Source organism: Bos indicus, chromosome 17 (assembly GCF_029378745.1).
Source record: "Bos indicus isolate NIAB-ARS_2022 breed Sahiwal x Tharparkar chromosome 17, NIAB-ARS_B.indTharparkar_mat_pri_1.0, whole genome shotgun sequence".
In the NCBI taxonomy this organism is placed as follows: Eukaryota; Metazoa; Chordata; class Mammalia; order Artiodactyla; family Bovidae; genus Bos; species Bos indicus.
Genome location: NC_091776.1, coordinates 29761934 through 29780933, shown reverse-complemented (window position 1 = coordinate 29780933; position 19000 = coordinate 29761934). Strand labels below are relative to the sequence as shown.

Genomic DNA, 19000 nt, shown 5'->3' with positions numbered 1-19000 from the left:
TCTTAGTACCAGTCATAGGACCTGGACCTAGGGATATAACATCTATATGTTCCAGCATTGCTGGTTGCTCATAATAACAGGACCAAGTACAGAAAAAAAGGACCAAATACAGAAAAAACCTCAGAGACTCAGAAATAACTGACTCATTGTTTCAGAGCTCAAGATAACAAGATTTGGTTTTAGTAAAAATATGTTTTAACACTTGTTTTGTCTAGATCTTTTCCTTAATTTGTGTATGCTATGAATCTTTTAAGGCCTGAACGACAATTTTTCTCCTTTCTGTTTTCTTTATTTTCTTGAATTTTTTCCCCTCAGTGGAGAATCCCCTGTGATTCAAGATTCAGTGGGTATATAGTGAAAAATTTCCTTCTCATCTTTCACCAACAGTGAGCTAGTTAAACCTTCCTTGGTGTGGCAAGTAGTGCTACGCCTTTTTATGTATTTTTCCTGAGATCATGCATGTTTTACTACATAATACTGTTTTGCTCCTTTAATAAAAACAGCAATATATTGGGATATCATTCCATATAAAGAACTTTTAATTTTTTCTTGAAATTTTTTCTTTAAATTGTGACATAGCTTAAACACTGTAAATAAGAAATTATAAGATTAAGGATGACTTCTTTTCCCCTATGTATGTACTCATGTTAAGTATTAAGTTTAAGGAAGCTTGGCTTCCCTGATAGCTCAGTTGGTAAAAAATCCACCTGCAATGCAGGAGACCCTGGTTTGATTCCTGGGTTGGGAAGATCTGCTGGAGAAGGGATAGGCTACCTACTCCAGTATTCTTGGGCTTCCCTTGATAGCTCAGTTGGTAAAAAATCCACCTGCAATGCAGGAGGCCTGGGTTCGATCCCTGGGTTGGGAAGATCCCTTGGAGGAGGGAAAGGCTACCTACTCCAGTATTGTGGCCTGTAGAATTTCATGGACTGTATAGTCCATGGGGTCACAAAGAATTGGACACAACTGAGCGACTTTCTCTTTCTTTTCCCGTATATATGTACTCATGTTAAATATTAAGATTAAGGTAGAACATTTTCACCATCCCAGAGAGTGCACTTGTACCCCGTCCTAGTCAGAATCATTGCTCTCCTCAAACATAGCTGCTTTTCAGAGAGTTCCCTCACCTGTTTAAAATATTACATAAAGTATTTGAATTCTTTTATACCCGACTTTTGCTTATTATTTCTGTAAAGCTTATTGTTACGTGTGGCAGTTGTTTATTTTCCATTCTGCAGTAATATTTAATTGTATCATTATGAATATACTATTTTTTCATGCTCCTATTAGTAGACATTTGGGTTCTTTACGGTATGAATATGTGACTGTTGTGAATGTTATTGTACATACTTTTGGATGGACATACATATTTATTGTCCTGTGAAATTGATAAGTAACAGGATATATATATGTGTGTGTGTGTGAGTGTGTGTATACAAATATATATATATATAGTATATGAGCTTAGCTTTTGTAAATACTGCTAAACATTTTTTCCAAAGTATTGAGCCCATTGAAACTATTGCCATTCAGAGTGTTTGTCTTCACATCCCAGTGAACACCACTGGTAGTCTTTTATTCAAAGTATTTTGAAAACCCATAGGGAAGTGTTAAGGAGATGTTTCTCTTTCTTTTTTAAATTCAGGTGTAATAAGTAATATGCTGTAAAATGCAGGACTCTTAGGTGTTCAGTTTGAGTTTTGAAAATTGTATAAGCCTGCTCCAAACAAGATATATCAATAGTTCATTATTCTAAAAACTTCCACAGTGGCCTTTTCCAGTCAGTTCCCCATCCTTTTGTCCTTTGCCCAGCCTAATCAAACCACTTTTGTGATTTCTGTTACCATAGATTTGTCTGTTATTTATGTTTGTATAGATGGACTTTTTCTGTCTCCTTTCTCTTTCATTTCTGGGTTTTTTTTTTTAATTTAGTGTTATTTGAAGTATAGTTGATTACAGTGTATTTCTCCTGTACAGCAAAGTGATTCAGTTATACATATATATATATATATATATATATCTTTTTCATGTTCTTTTCCATTATGGTTTATGACAGGATATTGAGCATAGTTCCTCATATTATACAATAGGACCTTGTTGTTTATCCATACATCTCTATATAATAGTTCGTATCTGTTGATCCCAAACTCCTAGTTCATCCCTCTTCCAACCCCGTCGGCAACTACAAGTCTGTTCTCTGTGAAGACAAGGGTTATTTTATGAAACTTTTGTTATATATAGACATACAGAGTTGCATATGGATGTATATCTCTGTGAGGTTCCAATGTAAGATGTTTTTCTAAAGGTCAAATCAAATTTTGAGACACTGGGGATCACTTCAGGAGGTGAAACACTAGGATTTGAAAGGGAAGATCCCAAAGGGGAGGCTGAGTATCAGACAGAGTAGAACACTGCCCTCTGGTGGATGGAAAAAGGCAGCACCAGACCTCAGAACTAACATCGTGGCATCTGGTCCCATTACTTCATGGCAAATAGATGGGGAAACAATGGAAACGGTGACAGACTTTATTTTTCTGGGCTCCAAAATCACTACAGATGGTGACTGCAGCCATGAAATTAAAAGACGCTTACTCCTTGGAAGGAAAGTTATGACCAGCCTAGACAGCATATTAAAAAGCAGAGACATTACTTTGGCAACAAAGGTCTGTCTAGTCAAAGCTATAGTTTTTCCAATAGTCATGTATGGATGTGAGAGTTGGACTGTGAAGAAGGCTGAGCGCCGAAGAATTGATGCTTTTGAAGTGTGGTGTTGGAGAAGACTCTTGAGAGTCCCTTGGACTGCAAGGAGATCCATCCAGTCCATCCTAAAGGAAATCCAATGAATATTCATTGGAAGGACTGATGCTGAAGCTGAAACTCCAATACTATAGCCACCTGATGTAAACTGAACTGAAAACCTCAGGTATCAACAGGATCTGGGGTAAAGTTGTTTAGTCACTAAGTCATATGCGATTTTTTATGTAACCCCATGGACTGTAGCCCGACCAGGCTCCTCTGTCCATGGGATTTCCCAGGCAGGAGTACTGGAGTAGGTTGTCATTTCCTTCTCCATCATTTATAGTTTTTAAAATTCATCCGTGTTGTTGCAAGATCTGGATGCTTGGTCCACTGCTTTGCTACCAGAGTGTCATTGCTTCCAGATGGTTCAGTGGACAAAACTAGGAAAAAATATTAAAAAAAAAAAAAAAAAACCATACATGTATCACAAATTCAAAACCATATTTGGGACTTCCCTGGCAGTCCAGTAGTTAAGACTGTGTGCTCCTAATGCAGGGGACTTGAGTTTGATACCTGGTCAGGAACTAGGATCCCACATCCTGCAAGCTGCCTGGTACAGCCAAAGATTAATAGTAATAAGATAAAATACAAGGATGAGTAAGAAAAAAGAAATAATAAAAAGAGATTCTTCTTTATTTCCTTCATTCCATATTTCACACTCTCTTCTCTTTCAGTGATTATCCTGATTCTCATCAAGAGTTTGTTTTTAAAAATTTCAATACTAACTTTATTAATGTCCAATTACAGAAAATATAATTTGAAAAGTAAGCATGATGCTAATATTAAGGTATACAAGTGTAAGATACTTAAAGTAATAAATATAATGTGTTCTCCAACTAAAATACAGTGAGTTTTAAATCTTTATGTTAACACTTTGTATGTTGAGTTTTTATAACTTGTCTTTTTTCCTTGTCTCTAAAGGTGAGTACCCTTGAATTCAGTTAAGATTCAAATTAGTAAGACTCTAATTTTTATTTTGAAGAAATTTTCTTATAGTTTTATTTTGTCCTTAAATTATACCATGTTTATTTATTTATTTATTTATTGAAGTTTATTTTTGAGAGCCAGCATATCCTAGGGGCTAAGAGTTGTCATGTTCAGTTCAGTTCAGTTCATTCGCTCAATCATGTCCGACTCTTTGCGATCCCAGCATTAGGGTCTTTTCAAATGAGTTGGCTCTTTGCATCAGGTGGCCAAAGTATTGGAGTTTCAGCTTCAAAGTCAGTCCTTCCAATGAACACCCAGGACTGATCTCCTTTAGGATGGGCTGGGTGGATCTCCTTGCAGTCCAAGGGACTCTCCAGAGTCTTTTCCAACACCACAGTTCAAAAACATCAATTCTTTGGTGCTCAGCTTTCTTTATAGTCCAACTGTCACACCCATACATGACCACTGGAAAAACCATAGCCTTGACCAGACGTGACAAAGTAATGTCTCTGCTTTTTAATATGCTGTGTAGGTTGGTCATAACTTTCCTTCCAAGGAGTAAGCGTCTTTTAATTTCATGGCTGCAATCACCATCTGCAGTGATTTTGGAGCCCATAAAAATAAAGTCAGCCACCGTTTCCACTGTTGACCCATCTATTTCCCATGAAGTGATGGGACCAGATGCCATGATCTTCATTTTCTGAATGTTGAGCTTTAAGCCAACTTGTTCACTGTCCTCTTTCACTTTCATCAAGAGGCTCTTTAGTTCTTCTTCACCATCTGTGTGGATTACAATAAACTGTGGAAAATTCTTCAAGAGATGGGAATACCAGACCACCTGACCTGCCTCTTGAGAAACCTGTATGCAGTCAGGAAGCACCAGTTAGAAATGGACATGGAACAACAGACTGGTTCCAATAGGAAAAGGAGTATGTCAAGGCTGTATATTGTCACCCTGCTTATTTAACTTCTATGCAGAGTACATCATGAGAAATGCTGGGCTGGATAAAGCACAAGCTAGAATCAAGATTGCTGGGAGAAATATCAGTAACCTCAGATATGCAGATGACACCACCCTTATAGCAGAAAGCAAAGAAGAACTAACCTCCTGATGAAAGTGAAAGAGGAGAGTGAAAATGTTGGCTTAAAACTCAACATGGGGGACAGATAATAGTTTGACTTGGTATTGCCTCATGCTAAGCCTATGACCTTTATCAAGTTACCCTACTTTATTTCTTTGAGCCTCAATTTCTTATCTATGAATCCCACCTTATATTTACAAGGTGTTACGAGGAATCTCTGCATATGTGTGTTTATTATTCAATAATGGTGGGATTTATTATAGTAATTAGGTATATTGCTTAAATTTTACTTGGTGATATTAAGGAAAACAAAAGGAAATATTAATAGGAAAGGAGAAAATTGACAATAAAATTATAGTTGAACCTAATTGAAAATACTCCTGAATTGAAATTTTTTCACAATTAGGATAATGTGCTACATGCTAAATCAGGATATTTCATACTTTGCAGGAGCAAATGATTTAAAATTTTTTTCTGTTCTGGATATTTTTAAAAACATTATGATACTATATGCTGATTTCAGACTTAAATTAGAAATACAGGGTGTACAGTTAAATTTTTGAGTGAAATTGCTTTAATAATTAAAATACCTATTTATAGGCACTGAAAGATAGCACAGAAGTGGAAATTGTGGATGAGAAAATGAGAAAAAAGATAGAACCAGAAAAATGGCCGATTCCAGGCCCTGTTCCACGGAGTGTGCCACAAACAGACTTCTCTCAACTGATTGATTGCCCAGAATTTGTACCAGGGCAAGCGTTTGGTTCACATACAGGTAACAACTTTTCTTCTAGAGCAAACAGCATTAACAGTGGGGTATTTACTCCAGTTTACCTATCTTTGTAAAAGTTTATTTAGACTCAGCAGAAAATTATAGATAATTTAATGTTTTGATGCTTCATATTTTATTAATAATGCCTCCCACAGAAAGCTGTAAGTTAAATAGGGATTTAGGAATTATGGGAAGTGCTCTGCTCTATTTATTCTTATTTGTATACTTTGTCATGTTTGGATTTTTTTCCTATCTTAATTTTACTAAATGGTTATAGATATATTATGCTTGTTTCCCTTTGTAAGATTGGAATAGTCTAAAAGTCTTACACTCAAGAGTGGGGGTAGCCTTCCTTTAATTTTTTTTCCAATGTACTTCAACTTGGTCTTGAAATCATAAGATGACCTATATTCTAAAGCAGAATTGGGGATCTCTTATGAAATTATTATAATTATATGTTAAAGAATTGGTGGTATTTAGAATTTCCCAAAATTGCTTTAATGTTAAAAATTTTTTCCTGGATCATTTTTAAGACATTCCCTCTTGGGAAAAAAATATGTGTGCTTAAACTTTTTTCAGTCAGGGTGATGATCTACTGATGCTCTTGGATGTCATTTCATCGGAATATGCAGAGGAATAGGTGACTCAATGAAATATCATTATAAATATTGGAACAAATCGTGCTGCAGAAATGAAAGCGACCAGACTTCTCTCCAAGACTTTCTACTTCCACTCCTTGTGGAGGAGATTGGGCCAACACTACAATGGAGATAACACCTTTGTGATGATGATGACAGACCCGAGAACTGCTGTTGTTTTTAATAGGAGCTGCCCATTTGCTTGTAATTAGCCTGAGCTGCATGTGCAATTTATTCACGGTGGGAAAGTTAATTATCATTCTGGAAATATTGCAAGATTCTGTCTTTTCCTTCCAGACTTCTGTACTTGTGTCCAGATCAATAAAGCAGAAATAGGCTTGAGTGGAATTTCCCAGTTTGTTAAATCCTTTGCTGTTTTCAGTATAGTGTACATTGTGTAACTCACCTATTGTCATAATATTTCACACGGACTATGAGATTTATTAATGTGGACTGTTAAGGATAAGAAACCTTAAGAAATGAACAAGTGTATTTTTTTTTTCTCTTTGAAATCTATTTTTGATATACCATTATAGAGACCTGCCATCAATAAAGCACTGATGGACAGTCTCACAGATACTTTTATTGAGCATTTCTTTGATTGTTAGCCCTCTGTGCCTCTCTGCCTAGAAAGCAATTTGGGCAGGTGTTTTAAAAGTTTGAGAACTTCAAGTGACAGTTTTTTAGGTTTTTAAAAAAAATATGATGTCTGATTGTATAAGTTAGATTAATTTATTGTATAAACCTGGGGTCCAAGATGATATATTTAACCTTATGAACAGGCATTAGGTCAGTTGTAAAACAGAAACAGGGTAGGTAAGATAGTCAAGTTGGTGATGCCTGTCAATTAATCATTTATGCATTGTTAATAAAATTACAAGAATAAAATCAATGTTTGTACATTTTTGTGTTTCTTTGAATATATACTTATTTACATGCACGTACGTATTGTCTGAATCAAGTCAATCTGTATAGTTACCCAAAGCTATGATTCAAGGTGGATAAAGATGTCATGAAATAGATATCATGAAATATATATGGTAATTTATCTCTGAAAAGTCATGTTGTCAGTTTTCAACTAGGAAAAAAATTTTTTTTTCTAGGTTTTGCAAATTGGAACCTATTAAGTATCTCAAAGTATGTGTCTAATTTTTGTCCACAACTAAGTGGTATTAATTTTTGGGGGGTCACATCCCATGGCTTGTTGAGATCTTAGTTCGCCAACCAGGATTTGAATCTGTGAATGAAAGTGCAGAGTCCTAACCACTGCAGAGCCAATGAGTTCCTATAAACAAGTTTAATGTCAAATAATCCAAGTCATACTCAAACTCATTTGATCTTGGAAGATTAGGGTTTTACTATTAAATGGGCTTCCCAGGTAAGGGCATGGCAGTCCACTGCAGTATTTTTGCCTGGAGAATCCCATGGACAGAGGAGTCTGGGCCACAGTCCATAGGGTCACACAGAGTCAGACACAACTGAAGCGACTTAGCATACACACATTATTATTAAAATTTATACACACATAGTTTGAAGTCTTTTCTCTGTAAAAGATATAGTAAATCATATAGAACATATGTTTAGTTTGTATAGTGAACACCCTTTAAAAACTATCAAAGACTCTGGTTAAGTTTTCTTAACCAAATTCTTTGATATTTTAATGTTGTTTACCTTATGAGCACATGAGTTGTGAATATTGTGAAATATATAACTTCATAGCAAAAACATTACTCAAGCTTAAAGAGCATTTAGAGATGATTAAATTACATAGGTTTTTACAGGTTTTCTTCAATTTCTGTGTTAAAAATAGTATATAACTGATTTCTCTGCCTTGTGCCAGATACTGTTCTAATATATACATGAACTCTGCATACTAATTTAGTTAATTCTCCCAGTTACTAGAGTGCTGGTTCTTAATCTACTTTTAATTCACTGCATGAATAGAAACAATTCATGGCACCAGTAATAGAGTTCTCTGAAGTTAATGTTTTTCCCATTTTGTACAACTTTCAATGTTAATACTAACAGTCCAGATCTTTTCACTCAAACTAATTTTTTGAATTCAATTAATTTGTACCATTAAGTTGTAGAACAGCAGTGTCCAATAGAAATACTTAGTTTGCTACACATGTAATCCTAATAATTTAAATAGTATTAAAAGCTGTAAAACATGAAATTAATTTTAATATATCCAAATGTTAGAACATTAAAAATTATGGACCAATGTTATTTTTGTGCCAAGTCTTTGAAATCTGCTGCATATTTTATAGTTATATCCTGAGCACATTTCAGGAGTAGCCACATTCCCAGTGCTCCGTACCTCCATGTAGCTAGTGGCTATTGTGTTAAACAATGCAGTTTTAGAGCCTTTTTTGTTATGAAATAATATGCTTCTTTTTAAAGCAATATAGTAATTTGGTGGTTGAATCTTGGATCTAACCGTGTCCATGGAAATGATAATAAATCCATCTAATTGTAGTATGTAGTAGATGAACGTAAAATCTTGAAATACTCTTCTCAAACTCCTGGCATGTGCCCTTGCATTTTCATTTAGTAAACTAAAAGGATTGTTGGTATTCATTTATTCAACTTTCTCTATGTAATATTCTACTTTGCAGTATTTTCAAGGAATTCGCTTTGAGGAGTAAATAACGCTTAGAAGTTTACGGTATAAATTTGTTTCTGAAACACGTTTTGTCCAAAGCAAGTGCATAATGCATTATAACTTAATATTCTTTCACTTTTGAAAAAAAATTTTATAAAGGAAATTATGATTTGTATTTTATAAAGTATATAATTACTTTCATTAAAATTGTGGAGAAAGGCATTTTAAATTCCAGCAGAATTGTAAAATATTCTAACTAAATATTATTGCCAGTGCAGTGCACCTTAATGATGTGACACATTATGCTTTTTACAGTATTCAGTTTACTGGATTTAAGTAAACTTTATTAGGAAAAGGAGAAAAGGCTGTCTTAGTGTAGATTCTAGTAGAACCAATGACATTTTATTTGCTTAGTAGCATTTTTTAAGATTCCTTAATTTCATTGCAGTTTATGAACCTAAGATTTCACAGAGAATTGACTGAAATAAATGTGTTGTCATAATTAATAAATGACTGGCATTGATGTTCTTGACAGGTTTGAATGAATGTGTCTCTGTAGGGGTTGATAACATTGCTGCTGTTATTCATTGGCTTCATTCTACATCTTACAGAGCCCTTTCGTTTTGAATATCATTGAAAGGTTATAATTGAGATTGATTTATCATGTTTTTGTGAAGAAAAAAAATAAGCCCAAGTAAAGAAAAAATGTGCTTTATAAGTAAGTAAACCATTATTTTAACTATAGAACTAACTTAAAATTTTAGAGTCTGCCCCAAATTCTCCAAGAATTGGAAGTCCACTGACCCCAAAGAAAAACGCAGAAACAAGTAATCTTCAAGGAATGTCTAGAGGTTTATCTACCAGTTTGCCCAACTTGGACTCAGAACCTTGGATAGAAGTAAAAAAGAGACATCATCCATCCCCAGTGAAACTGAAGGTAAGTTGTTATGACCCAAGTGAAGTTTGTATTCTATATCCTGAGTGGCTTGTAAGGCCACTGTTTTTGAGATACATATATAAAATTTGGTAAACTTTAAAACAATGGTAAAATTTGGAACCATTGCCCTTCAGTAAAAACTTACAGGTTACTAAGTTGAAAATAATTGTATCAATTTTAAAAAATTATCTTTTTTCTGAGTATGATTTTTAAAATATTCTGCTTTAATCTTTTTACTTGAAATTTGTTTGAATACATTTCAGTTTTTTTAAAGATGACAACATTTTTCTAAATTTTGAATTTATAACTTTGCCACATTATATGTAACCTTAATTATAGAATTATTTTACATATAATTATTTGTAAAGAATACATGTCTGGTTTGTTTATGTTTTGGTGATTTTACAGTAAGAAAGGAAAATAATAAATTCCTTGGGGGCACACAAAGAAGTGAGATGATGGTAGTTAGGGAACTATATGAGTTTCTTGCAATAGAACTGCTGTATTTTTGGCTGATGGTTGGTTGGATATGTGAACTTGAAATGTGATAAAAAATGGCTCTGATATAAGCTACAAACACAAATGAGTACAAATAAAATGGAAATCCTAGTAAGGTTGATAGGTAACATCAATGTTTATCTTGTGGTAGTCTGCTATAGTTTTATAGTATGTTAACTTTGGGAGAAAGGGGGTAAAAAATGCACAAGATTTCTGTTTTCTTTCTTTCTTTTTGGCTGCACTGTGTGGCATGTGGAATCTTAGTTCCTTGACCATGGATCAAACCCACAACCCATGCATTGGAAGTGCTGGACTACCAGGGAAGTCCTCAAGATTTCTATTTCTTATAACTATATGTGAATGTACAATTAACTCAAAGTAAAAAAGCTTACTGAAAATAAACTTGGTAATAGTGCCACTAAAATAATTCAAATATTCAAAGTAAGCTCTAAAAGGAAGAGGTCACAAAAAATAACAGACCCAAATGTAGGAAGACTGAAGAAGGCTATCATTAATGTTAAAGATTACTATGGTAGGGCTCTTTATTCCTAAGATTAAAGTGTGAACAAAGAAAGTATGAAGGACTTAAGGGTGTTTCTTCATTGGAGGAATGAAAAGGATGTTGATATTTCACCTCAGCATAGGATGTTTTGCAATGTCTGGAGACAGTTTTTGGTTATTAAAACTGAAAGTGCTACTGCATCTTGTGAGTGTGAAGGCCAGGGATGCTATTCAATATCCTGTAGTGCATAGGACACCTCCACCTCCACCACACATCCTAAAGAATTATGAAGCCCAACATGTCATTAATGCTGAGTTTGAAGACCTAATCCAATATAACTTTGTACTTACTTATATGCCATTAAAAAAAAAAAAATGGAATACATTTAATTTACAATGTTGTGTTAGCTTCAAGAGTACAGCAGAGTGGTTCAGTTTTATATATATATATATATATATATATATATATTCTTTTTCAGATTTTTTTCCCATTATAGGTTATTACAAGATACTGAATATAGTTTTCAGTGCTATGCAGTAGGACCTTGTTGTTTATCTATTTTATATGTGTGTGTACATGTGCTTACTTAGTCCCATGGAATTTTACAGGCAAGAATAATGGAGTAGGTTCCCATTTCCTACTCCATGGAGGAGGTCTTTCCAATCCAGGGATTGAACCTTTGTTTCTTGTTCCTCCTGCACTGGCAGGTGAATTCTTTACCACTGTGCCACCTATAGTATTGTGTATGTTGATACCCAAATTCTAATTTATCCCACTCCAACTCCCACTGTCCCCTGTGGTAACCATAAGTTTTTTATGTCTGTTAGTCTTTTTTGTCTTGAAAAGATAGCTTTTAAATTAGCAATGGTGGTTATACTCAGCATACTTAAGGTTTTCTTCCTTGGGTTATTTTAAAAGCCTAAGGCAGCTTCTCAAAATAAGATTTTTTTTATTAATTTATTTTAATTGAAGGCTAATTACTTTATAACATTGTGGTGGTTTTAGCCATACATTGATATGAACCAGTCATGGGTATACATGTGTCACCCCATCCCAAACCCCCTTCCAACCTCCCTCCCTATCCCATCCCTCTGGGTCATCCCAGTGCACAGGCTTTGAGTGCCCTGTTCCATGCATCGAGCTTGGACTGGTCATCTATTTCACATATGGTAATATACATGTTTCAATGCTATTCTCTCAAATCAAATCATCCCACCTTCAGCTTCTCCCACAGAGTCCAAAGTCTGTTCTTTATATCTGTGTCTCTTTTGCTGTTTTGCACATAGGGTCGTCGTTACCATCTTTCTAAATTCCATATACATGCGTTAATATATTGGTGTTTTTCTTTCTGACTTACTTCACTCTGTATTATAGGCTCCAGTTTCATCTACCTCATTAGAACTGATTCAAATGTGTTCTTTTTGATAACTGAGTAATATGCCATTGTGTATATGTACCACAACTTTCTTTTCCATTCATTTGCCAGTGGACATCTAGGTTCTTTCCATGTCCTAGCTATTATAAACAGCGCTGCAATGAACATTGGGGTACATGTGTCTCTTTCAATTCTCTTTGGTGTGTGTGCCCAGCAGTGGGATTGCTGGGTCGTATGGCAGTTCTATTTCCAGTTTTTTAAGGAATCTCCAAACTGTTCTCCATAGTGGCTATACTAGTTTGCATTCCCATCAACAGTGTAAGAGGGTTCCCTTTTCTCCATGCTCTCTCCAGCATTTATTGTTGGTAGACTTTTTGATAGCAGCCATTCTGACTGGCGTGAGATGGTACCTCATTGTGGTTTTGATTTGCATTTCTCTGATAATGAGTGATGTTGAGCATCTTCTTATATGTTAGCCATCTGTATGTCTTCTTTGGAGAAATGTCTATTTAGTTCTTTGGCCCACTTTTTGATTGGGTCATTTATTTTTCTGGTATTGAGCTGCATGACCTGCTTGTATATTTTTGAGATTAATTCTTTGTCAGTTTTGTTTGCTGTTATTTTCTCCCATTCTGAAGGCTGTCTTTTTCACCTTGCTAATAGTTTCCTTTTTTGTGCAAAAGCTTTTAAGCTTAATTAGGTCCAATTTGTTTATTTTTGTTTTTATTTCTGTTACTCTGGGAGGTGTGTCATAGAGGATCTTGCTGTGATTTATGTCTGTGAGTGTTCTGCCTATGTTCTCCTCTAGGAGTTTTATAGTTTCTGGTCTTACGTTTAGATCTTTAATCCATTTTGAGTTTATTTTTGTGTATGGTGTTAGAAAGTGTTGTAGTTTCATTCTTTTACAGGTGGTTGACCAGTTTTCCCAGCACCACTTGTTAAAGAGATTGTCTTTTCTCCATTGTATATCAAAAAGAGATTTTCTGAAGATCCTGATTAATTTCTGTATTTGTCATGGCAAATCTGGATAACTTGGGAGGATCATATCCTGGATTCATTGACAAAAATTTGTACCATATTTCATTTATTCCAAGATCTACATTTTTTCCTCCACATTAAAAAACTCTTTAACCCCTACATTTTTTGTCTCTTCCTCATAAATTATAAAAAATTTATATATAAAATATAAATTTATATATAACTGATACCAAATAACAAAAGACTCTCTCCTTGCTTTATCATTATTAACAGTTTGGTGTTTTTCTAAGACTTTTTTCATGTTTTTGCAAATGTGAATAATAGGATATGTAGTTTTGTGTTTAATTATATTCACAGAGTGTTAAAACTTCCTTTTTTAAAAAAGTAAAAACTTCTATTTACTAGAATGTTGGCTCCATCAGGGCAGAATTGCTGTCATATTTATTGTTATAATCTCCTACCTACAACAGTACCCAGTTCACGTGAGGATCCAGATAATTATTGACCAAATGAATGAATATAGATTCACATGAATAGGAATTCTGGAGAGAACAATTGTCTTATTCTAGGAATAGGTGAATTAGCATTTACTGAAGGATAAGGATTGATCAGAGCATGGCATTAGAAGATGAGAACATTGAAAAATCTATTTCTTTGTGTTGAGAGTTTGAAAATCTAGATTGTTAGATTTTAGAGGATCTAAAATCTACAAATTTGGACTTTATATATGTCACCCAACAGTAAGCTATTTTACATTTTTCATGAGGGTGGAAATTCAATAATTCGGCGAGTGTTAGTGAATTTAACATGAAATTTTGAGGTAAAAAGATTGAGAATAGGGAGGATCATTGAATCTGGAAGTCCGAAGACCTTATTTTTTCTGGGAATAGCTCTGAAGTCCAGTGGTTAGGGCTCTGCACTTTCATTGCTGGGGGCTTGGGTTTGAACCCTAGTCTGGCAACTAGGATCCCACATGATGTGCTACAAGACTACCTTGGTTGTCTAGTTCATACTCATAGACTAATTTTGAGTTTGTGAAGCAACAATGTCACATTTATAGGCCTTTTCTTCCCTCATCTGTAAAATAAGTTGGTATGCTGTAATGAATGTGCTAAGGATCATGCTAATTTTAGAGGAGTTTTTAGTATAATCTTTCTTTTATTCAGTTTTGTGGGTTTTTTTAGTCTTGAACTTAGTATTTAGCAATTGCTTACTATTTATTGGGCCAGAATAATACTGGCATGATTTTCTTTTACCAATTTGACTGTTAATCCAGTTATTGAACAGTCTTGATATTACTTACATTAACATTGTTATACAACATTTATTATAAAAGTGATAATATTTTTACATAAAATACCAATTCCTTCCTCTAGGAACCACCATCTCTTCCTGAAGAGGCATCAAATCAACTATATCTTCCAGATGAACAAGAACAAGAAGAACTTGATTTTTTCTTTGATGAAGAGATGGAACAAATAGAAGCTCAAAAAAACACATTTACTGATTGGTCTGATAATGATTCAGATTATGAAATTGATGATCAAGATTTAAATAAGATTTTGATTGTAACTCAGACACCTCCTTACATGAGAAAACATCCTGGAGGAGATCGAACAGGCTACCACATGTCTCAGGCAAAAATTACATCTGAACTTGCTAAAGTTATCAACGATGGTTTATATTATTATGAGCAGGATCTGTGGATGGAAGAATATGAAAACAAACACACAGCCATAAAGGTAATTGTTTATACTCAACATCTTTCTATTGATACTTTGTTTTGATTGCATGTTGCTGCTTAGGTTTTCCTAAACTTGAGACCTTATTTTATGAAATTTTGAGTATAAATAAATTATATTTAATTTGAAAAATTCCTAGAAATATATTTACAACCTGAAAAAGTTATTTTATTAAAATGACAGTGAAAAACAAAAACAAAAATGACAGTGAATAAGTGCTTTCATTACCAAAAAATATTAGCACTCCCTGATTAAAAAAATCCTACCTTTTTTTTCAGGTGAAAGTAGTAAGAAGGCCTTTCCTCATTAGAAGAAATAAAAACTAAAGTTATGAACTGGCTTAGTTTATATGCTCTTTACATATGTGGCTATAAGCATTCCAGCTGTGTGAGCAGGGCTTCAGAAAGTAGTTACTTTCGTTGCCCTTTGTGTGCTTCTCACCTTAGTCCATGGTGCATGTTCTGTGACAGTGGAACTCGTTGTTGACAAGTAGACAAGATTACACTATCTTTCCTTGTTGATCATTACTTTGTTGCAGGACCTGTTTGAAAGTTTGCTCCAGTTTTTAATCTTGAATTTCACCCAACCTCCTGGTACCTACACCGGTTACTAAGATAAAATATGAGAGTCTAGAGTAGTCTACTGGCTGTCTGCATTCCTTTTATATGACTTTTAGTGGTATAGACAGGGATTTAAAAGAATCTTTTTCTGCCATTAAATTGATTAGAAAATTCCCCAAAATTAAATATTTGTTTTGAGGTTAGAATAATGAGGAAAAGTTGTATAATATGCCAAATAGGAAAGAGATTTTAGAAATAGAGTTTTAGACAGAAAAGCCAGCCAACTCATGGTTGGACAGAACTGGCTGTGTGTGAAGCTTCATATCATCAAGAAGTGTGCTTTCTCCTTCTCAGTTCTTCTTCCCGGAATTTCCATCACTGCTTTTATCCTCTTGTCTCACCACTGCCTTTTTGAAGATCCTGCCTCAGGAATATGGTAGCTTGTCAGTAAATTGGAGCCTGAGCAATTCTCACAGTCCTACTGCTATGGGAAAGGAAGTATGTTTTTATAAAATTTCTTGGTTGAAATCTTAACTTCTATAAGAATTGTTACATTATTTGTGATACTTTAAATAACATCTAACTTAAATCCTTTTGGGAACAGAAAGAGATAGAAAATAAATTTACAATAGGTTAAGATTGCCCTACCTCCATTCCCTATTCCTCTATCCTGCATCGTTCTTCACCATCTGCCGTTCTGTGTATTGCACTTTTGATCATGTAAATGTCAGATCTGTGAGGAAGGGATTTTTGTCCTGTTTTTTTGTATAGCCGTATCTCCAGTTGTAGCACAGTTGTTACAGTTTCTGATGCAAAGTAGTACTCAATTCATATTTGTTAAAATGGATAATGAATTACAGATTAAACATTATGAACTCACCAGAAGAACCTAACCTTTGTGTATAATGTTGGTTTTAAGAGAAGATGTTTTCAGAGGTCCAGATAATGAAATTTCAAGTCACCTTGAAGCAAATGCTCTTGGCAGGTGACTATTTGCTTGAAAGTGTAGACAGCAGTAATTAAATTCAATTACCTCATCTGTTGCCTTAGCCAAAAGAATATTGGTCCAGGGAAAAAAGTCTTGGCTATATGGTTCTTAAGCATTATGGGTCTGTTCATAATTATGTCTTACCTAATCCCTATTGTTTAACTTGTTCGTCTTTTCTCTAATTCTGTGCTCAGCATATACTTTCTCATTAGAATTGTACTTCTTCTGTGGTTCTGTATAGAGGGAGAGAAATCAGTTATTTAATTATTTATTATTCCTACTGTGTGCATGTGACACCATATCAGGTACTGGGCATGAAATGGAAAGATAACAGGATTTCTACATGCCTATTCTTACATATACTTGGGACAATAGACATTAAAATAAACCACAGTAAGTACCTGATCACAAATTAAGGTGCTGTTGAATTAGGCTATAAGGGAATGCTTGTGAGAAAGTCACAGTTTTAGTGAGATAGAAAGTATAGGTAAGAATGAACCATGCAAATAAATAAACCATATTCTAGGAAAGGGGAATAACGAGTGTCAAGAATATGAGATGGGAAAGAATTTGGTATATTTGAGGAATTAAAAAAAGTGTTTATAGTATTTATACAAGAGAACAGTTATATAGGCATGTATCTGATCATAGAAGGTAACATGTGGGCCTTGTTAAGTAATTTGGAATTTACCTAAAGTTCAAATGGAGTACCTTGAAGAATTTTATACAGGTGACAGCATGTGATCTAATTTTTATTTTAGAAATACCACTTTGGTTACTATGGCAGAGAATGGATTAGATGGGGACAAGAGTGGCAGATGAAATTCAGTTGGGAGTCTATTAAAGTAGTCCAGGAGGTGTATGTTGGTAATTTAAGATATATTGGTGGCAAAGGAAGTGTAGAAATTAGACGACCCAGGTCTGAATCTTAAGGAAGGACCATTTAGGAGTTGTATAGGAAACTGGTGTTGTGGAAGCTGAACACTGTCTTCATAAGGAGAGAATAATCAGATGTACTGGAAGCTGGACAGATTGAGTTTAGGTATGAATGAAAAGAATGCCAAATTGGTAGGGTTGTTTGGTGATCATTTCTGACTTTGTGAAGGGAGTCTTGCTAAATCCATAAGCTATGTTGAAGTGTATGTACCAAAGAGTAGGTATAGGCCTTCTGTTTCTGACATGTCCTTATTGCTTAAAGACAGTTAAAATGGCCTGCTAATAAATGAGAAAATATGAACTTAAAATCCTTGCAGATCTGAAAGGTAAGTTACCAGAATAAAACCAAAGAGGAGTAGAGGATTAAAACCAGTTTTGCCCGGGAGAGCATTTTGAAATTTGGATAGTTTGTGAAGTTCAGCTTTGCAAAAGTCACCCAAAATACAGAGTAAAAGGCAAACCTGTGGCCTAGTCAGAGTCAGGAGTTCTAATAGGAGTCCCTTCCCCTACTGAATTGGTACTTGAAAAACTATACCCTAGTGAAAGGGCACATAACTGCTTTTTCATCTGCTTCTCTGCTGCTGCTGCTAAGTCTCTTCAGTCATGTCCGACTCTGTGCGACCCCATAGATAGCAGCCCACCAGCTCCCCCGTCCCTGGGATTCTCCAGGCAAGAACACTGGAGTGTGTTGCCATTTCCTTCTCCATTGCATGAAAGTGAAAAGTGAAAGTGAAGTCGCTCAGTCACGTCTGACTCAGCGACCCCATGGACTGCAGCCTACTGTGCTCCTCCGTCCATGGGATTTTCCAGGCAAGAGTACTGGAGTGGGGTGACATTGCCTTCTCTGATCTGCTTCTCTAGAGGACTACAAAGCATATTTCCTTAGTTGTGCTGAGCAAGGTATCACATATGAGAATGAACAGAATTAGCAAACAATAAGCCCATACCATGAAAAAATTTAGGTAGTAGAATTATTAAGCATAGTATAGAGTAACTATGCTTACTATGTTTAAAGAATATCTGCAAGGAAAAAGAAATTCTAAAGAATAACCTTTGTAGAACTTTTGGAAGTAAAAACAGTTAAAGGCTAAAATTAAAAACTCAGTTAATTAAAGGGATTAACAACAGATTAGATACAATTAAAGAATCAGTGAACTGGAAGATAGGTTACAAGAAAGTATTCAGAAATCAACAGACAAAGAGATAAAATATATGAAAGAGGGTATAGAATGGTATTCTAGAAAGTCGTTGCTATTATTTGGTATATTTCAAATCTAGTTCTGTAAGTTAACATTTAATGGATTTTATTATAAATCTTTTTATTTTTGAGAAAAGTAAAAAGCAAGTGGAATATAGAGTGAAAAACATGGTCTAGGATAGATATTTATTCAGAGTTTCAGAAGAAAAGAGAGTAAATGGGACAGAGTCAGTGTTTTAATAGGTAATACCTAGGACATTTTCTGAGCTGCAGAGAAGTACCAGAGTAGAGTAGCCAGGGAAAGAGTGGTTACTTTAAAGAAGAGTGGCTGGACAGTTAACTGACAGCTAACTTCTCACCAGTAACATTTGAATGCAACAGACCATGGAATGATGATGTTCATATAGCAAGGGAAAATAACTACCAACACATAATTGTATGCCTTGCAAAAATATCTTTCAAG

General features: G+C 34.7%; 1 protein-coding gene across 12 annotated transcripts in view; it reads left to right on the top strand.

The window, feature by feature from the left end:
• The window catches only part of LARP1B (La ribonucleoprotein 1B), a 139639-nt gene that overhangs the window by 26922 nt on the left and 93717 nt on the right, over positions 1-19000 (top strand). For 6 of the 12 annotated variants that reach the window (XR_011561112.1, XM_070769116.1, XM_070769115.1 and 3 more), the window contains exons 9-12: positions 5409-5583; positions 9588-9760; positions 14490-14855; positions 15770-15913. Coding sequence is in view for 10 of the 12 variants with exons in the window: in XM_070769116.1 (XP_070625217.1) it covers positions 5409-5583; positions 9588-9760; positions 14490-14855; positions 15770-15913 (858 nt within the window). In the remaining 2 variants the exon portion in view is untranslated. Of the gene's footprint in view, positions 1-5408; positions 5584-6159; positions 7121-9587; positions 9761-14489; positions 14856-15133; positions 15914-19000 lie in introns of those variants that run through there. The other 6 variants (XR_011561113.1, XM_019977717.2, XM_070769122.1 and 3 more) reach the window with 3 other exon arrangements.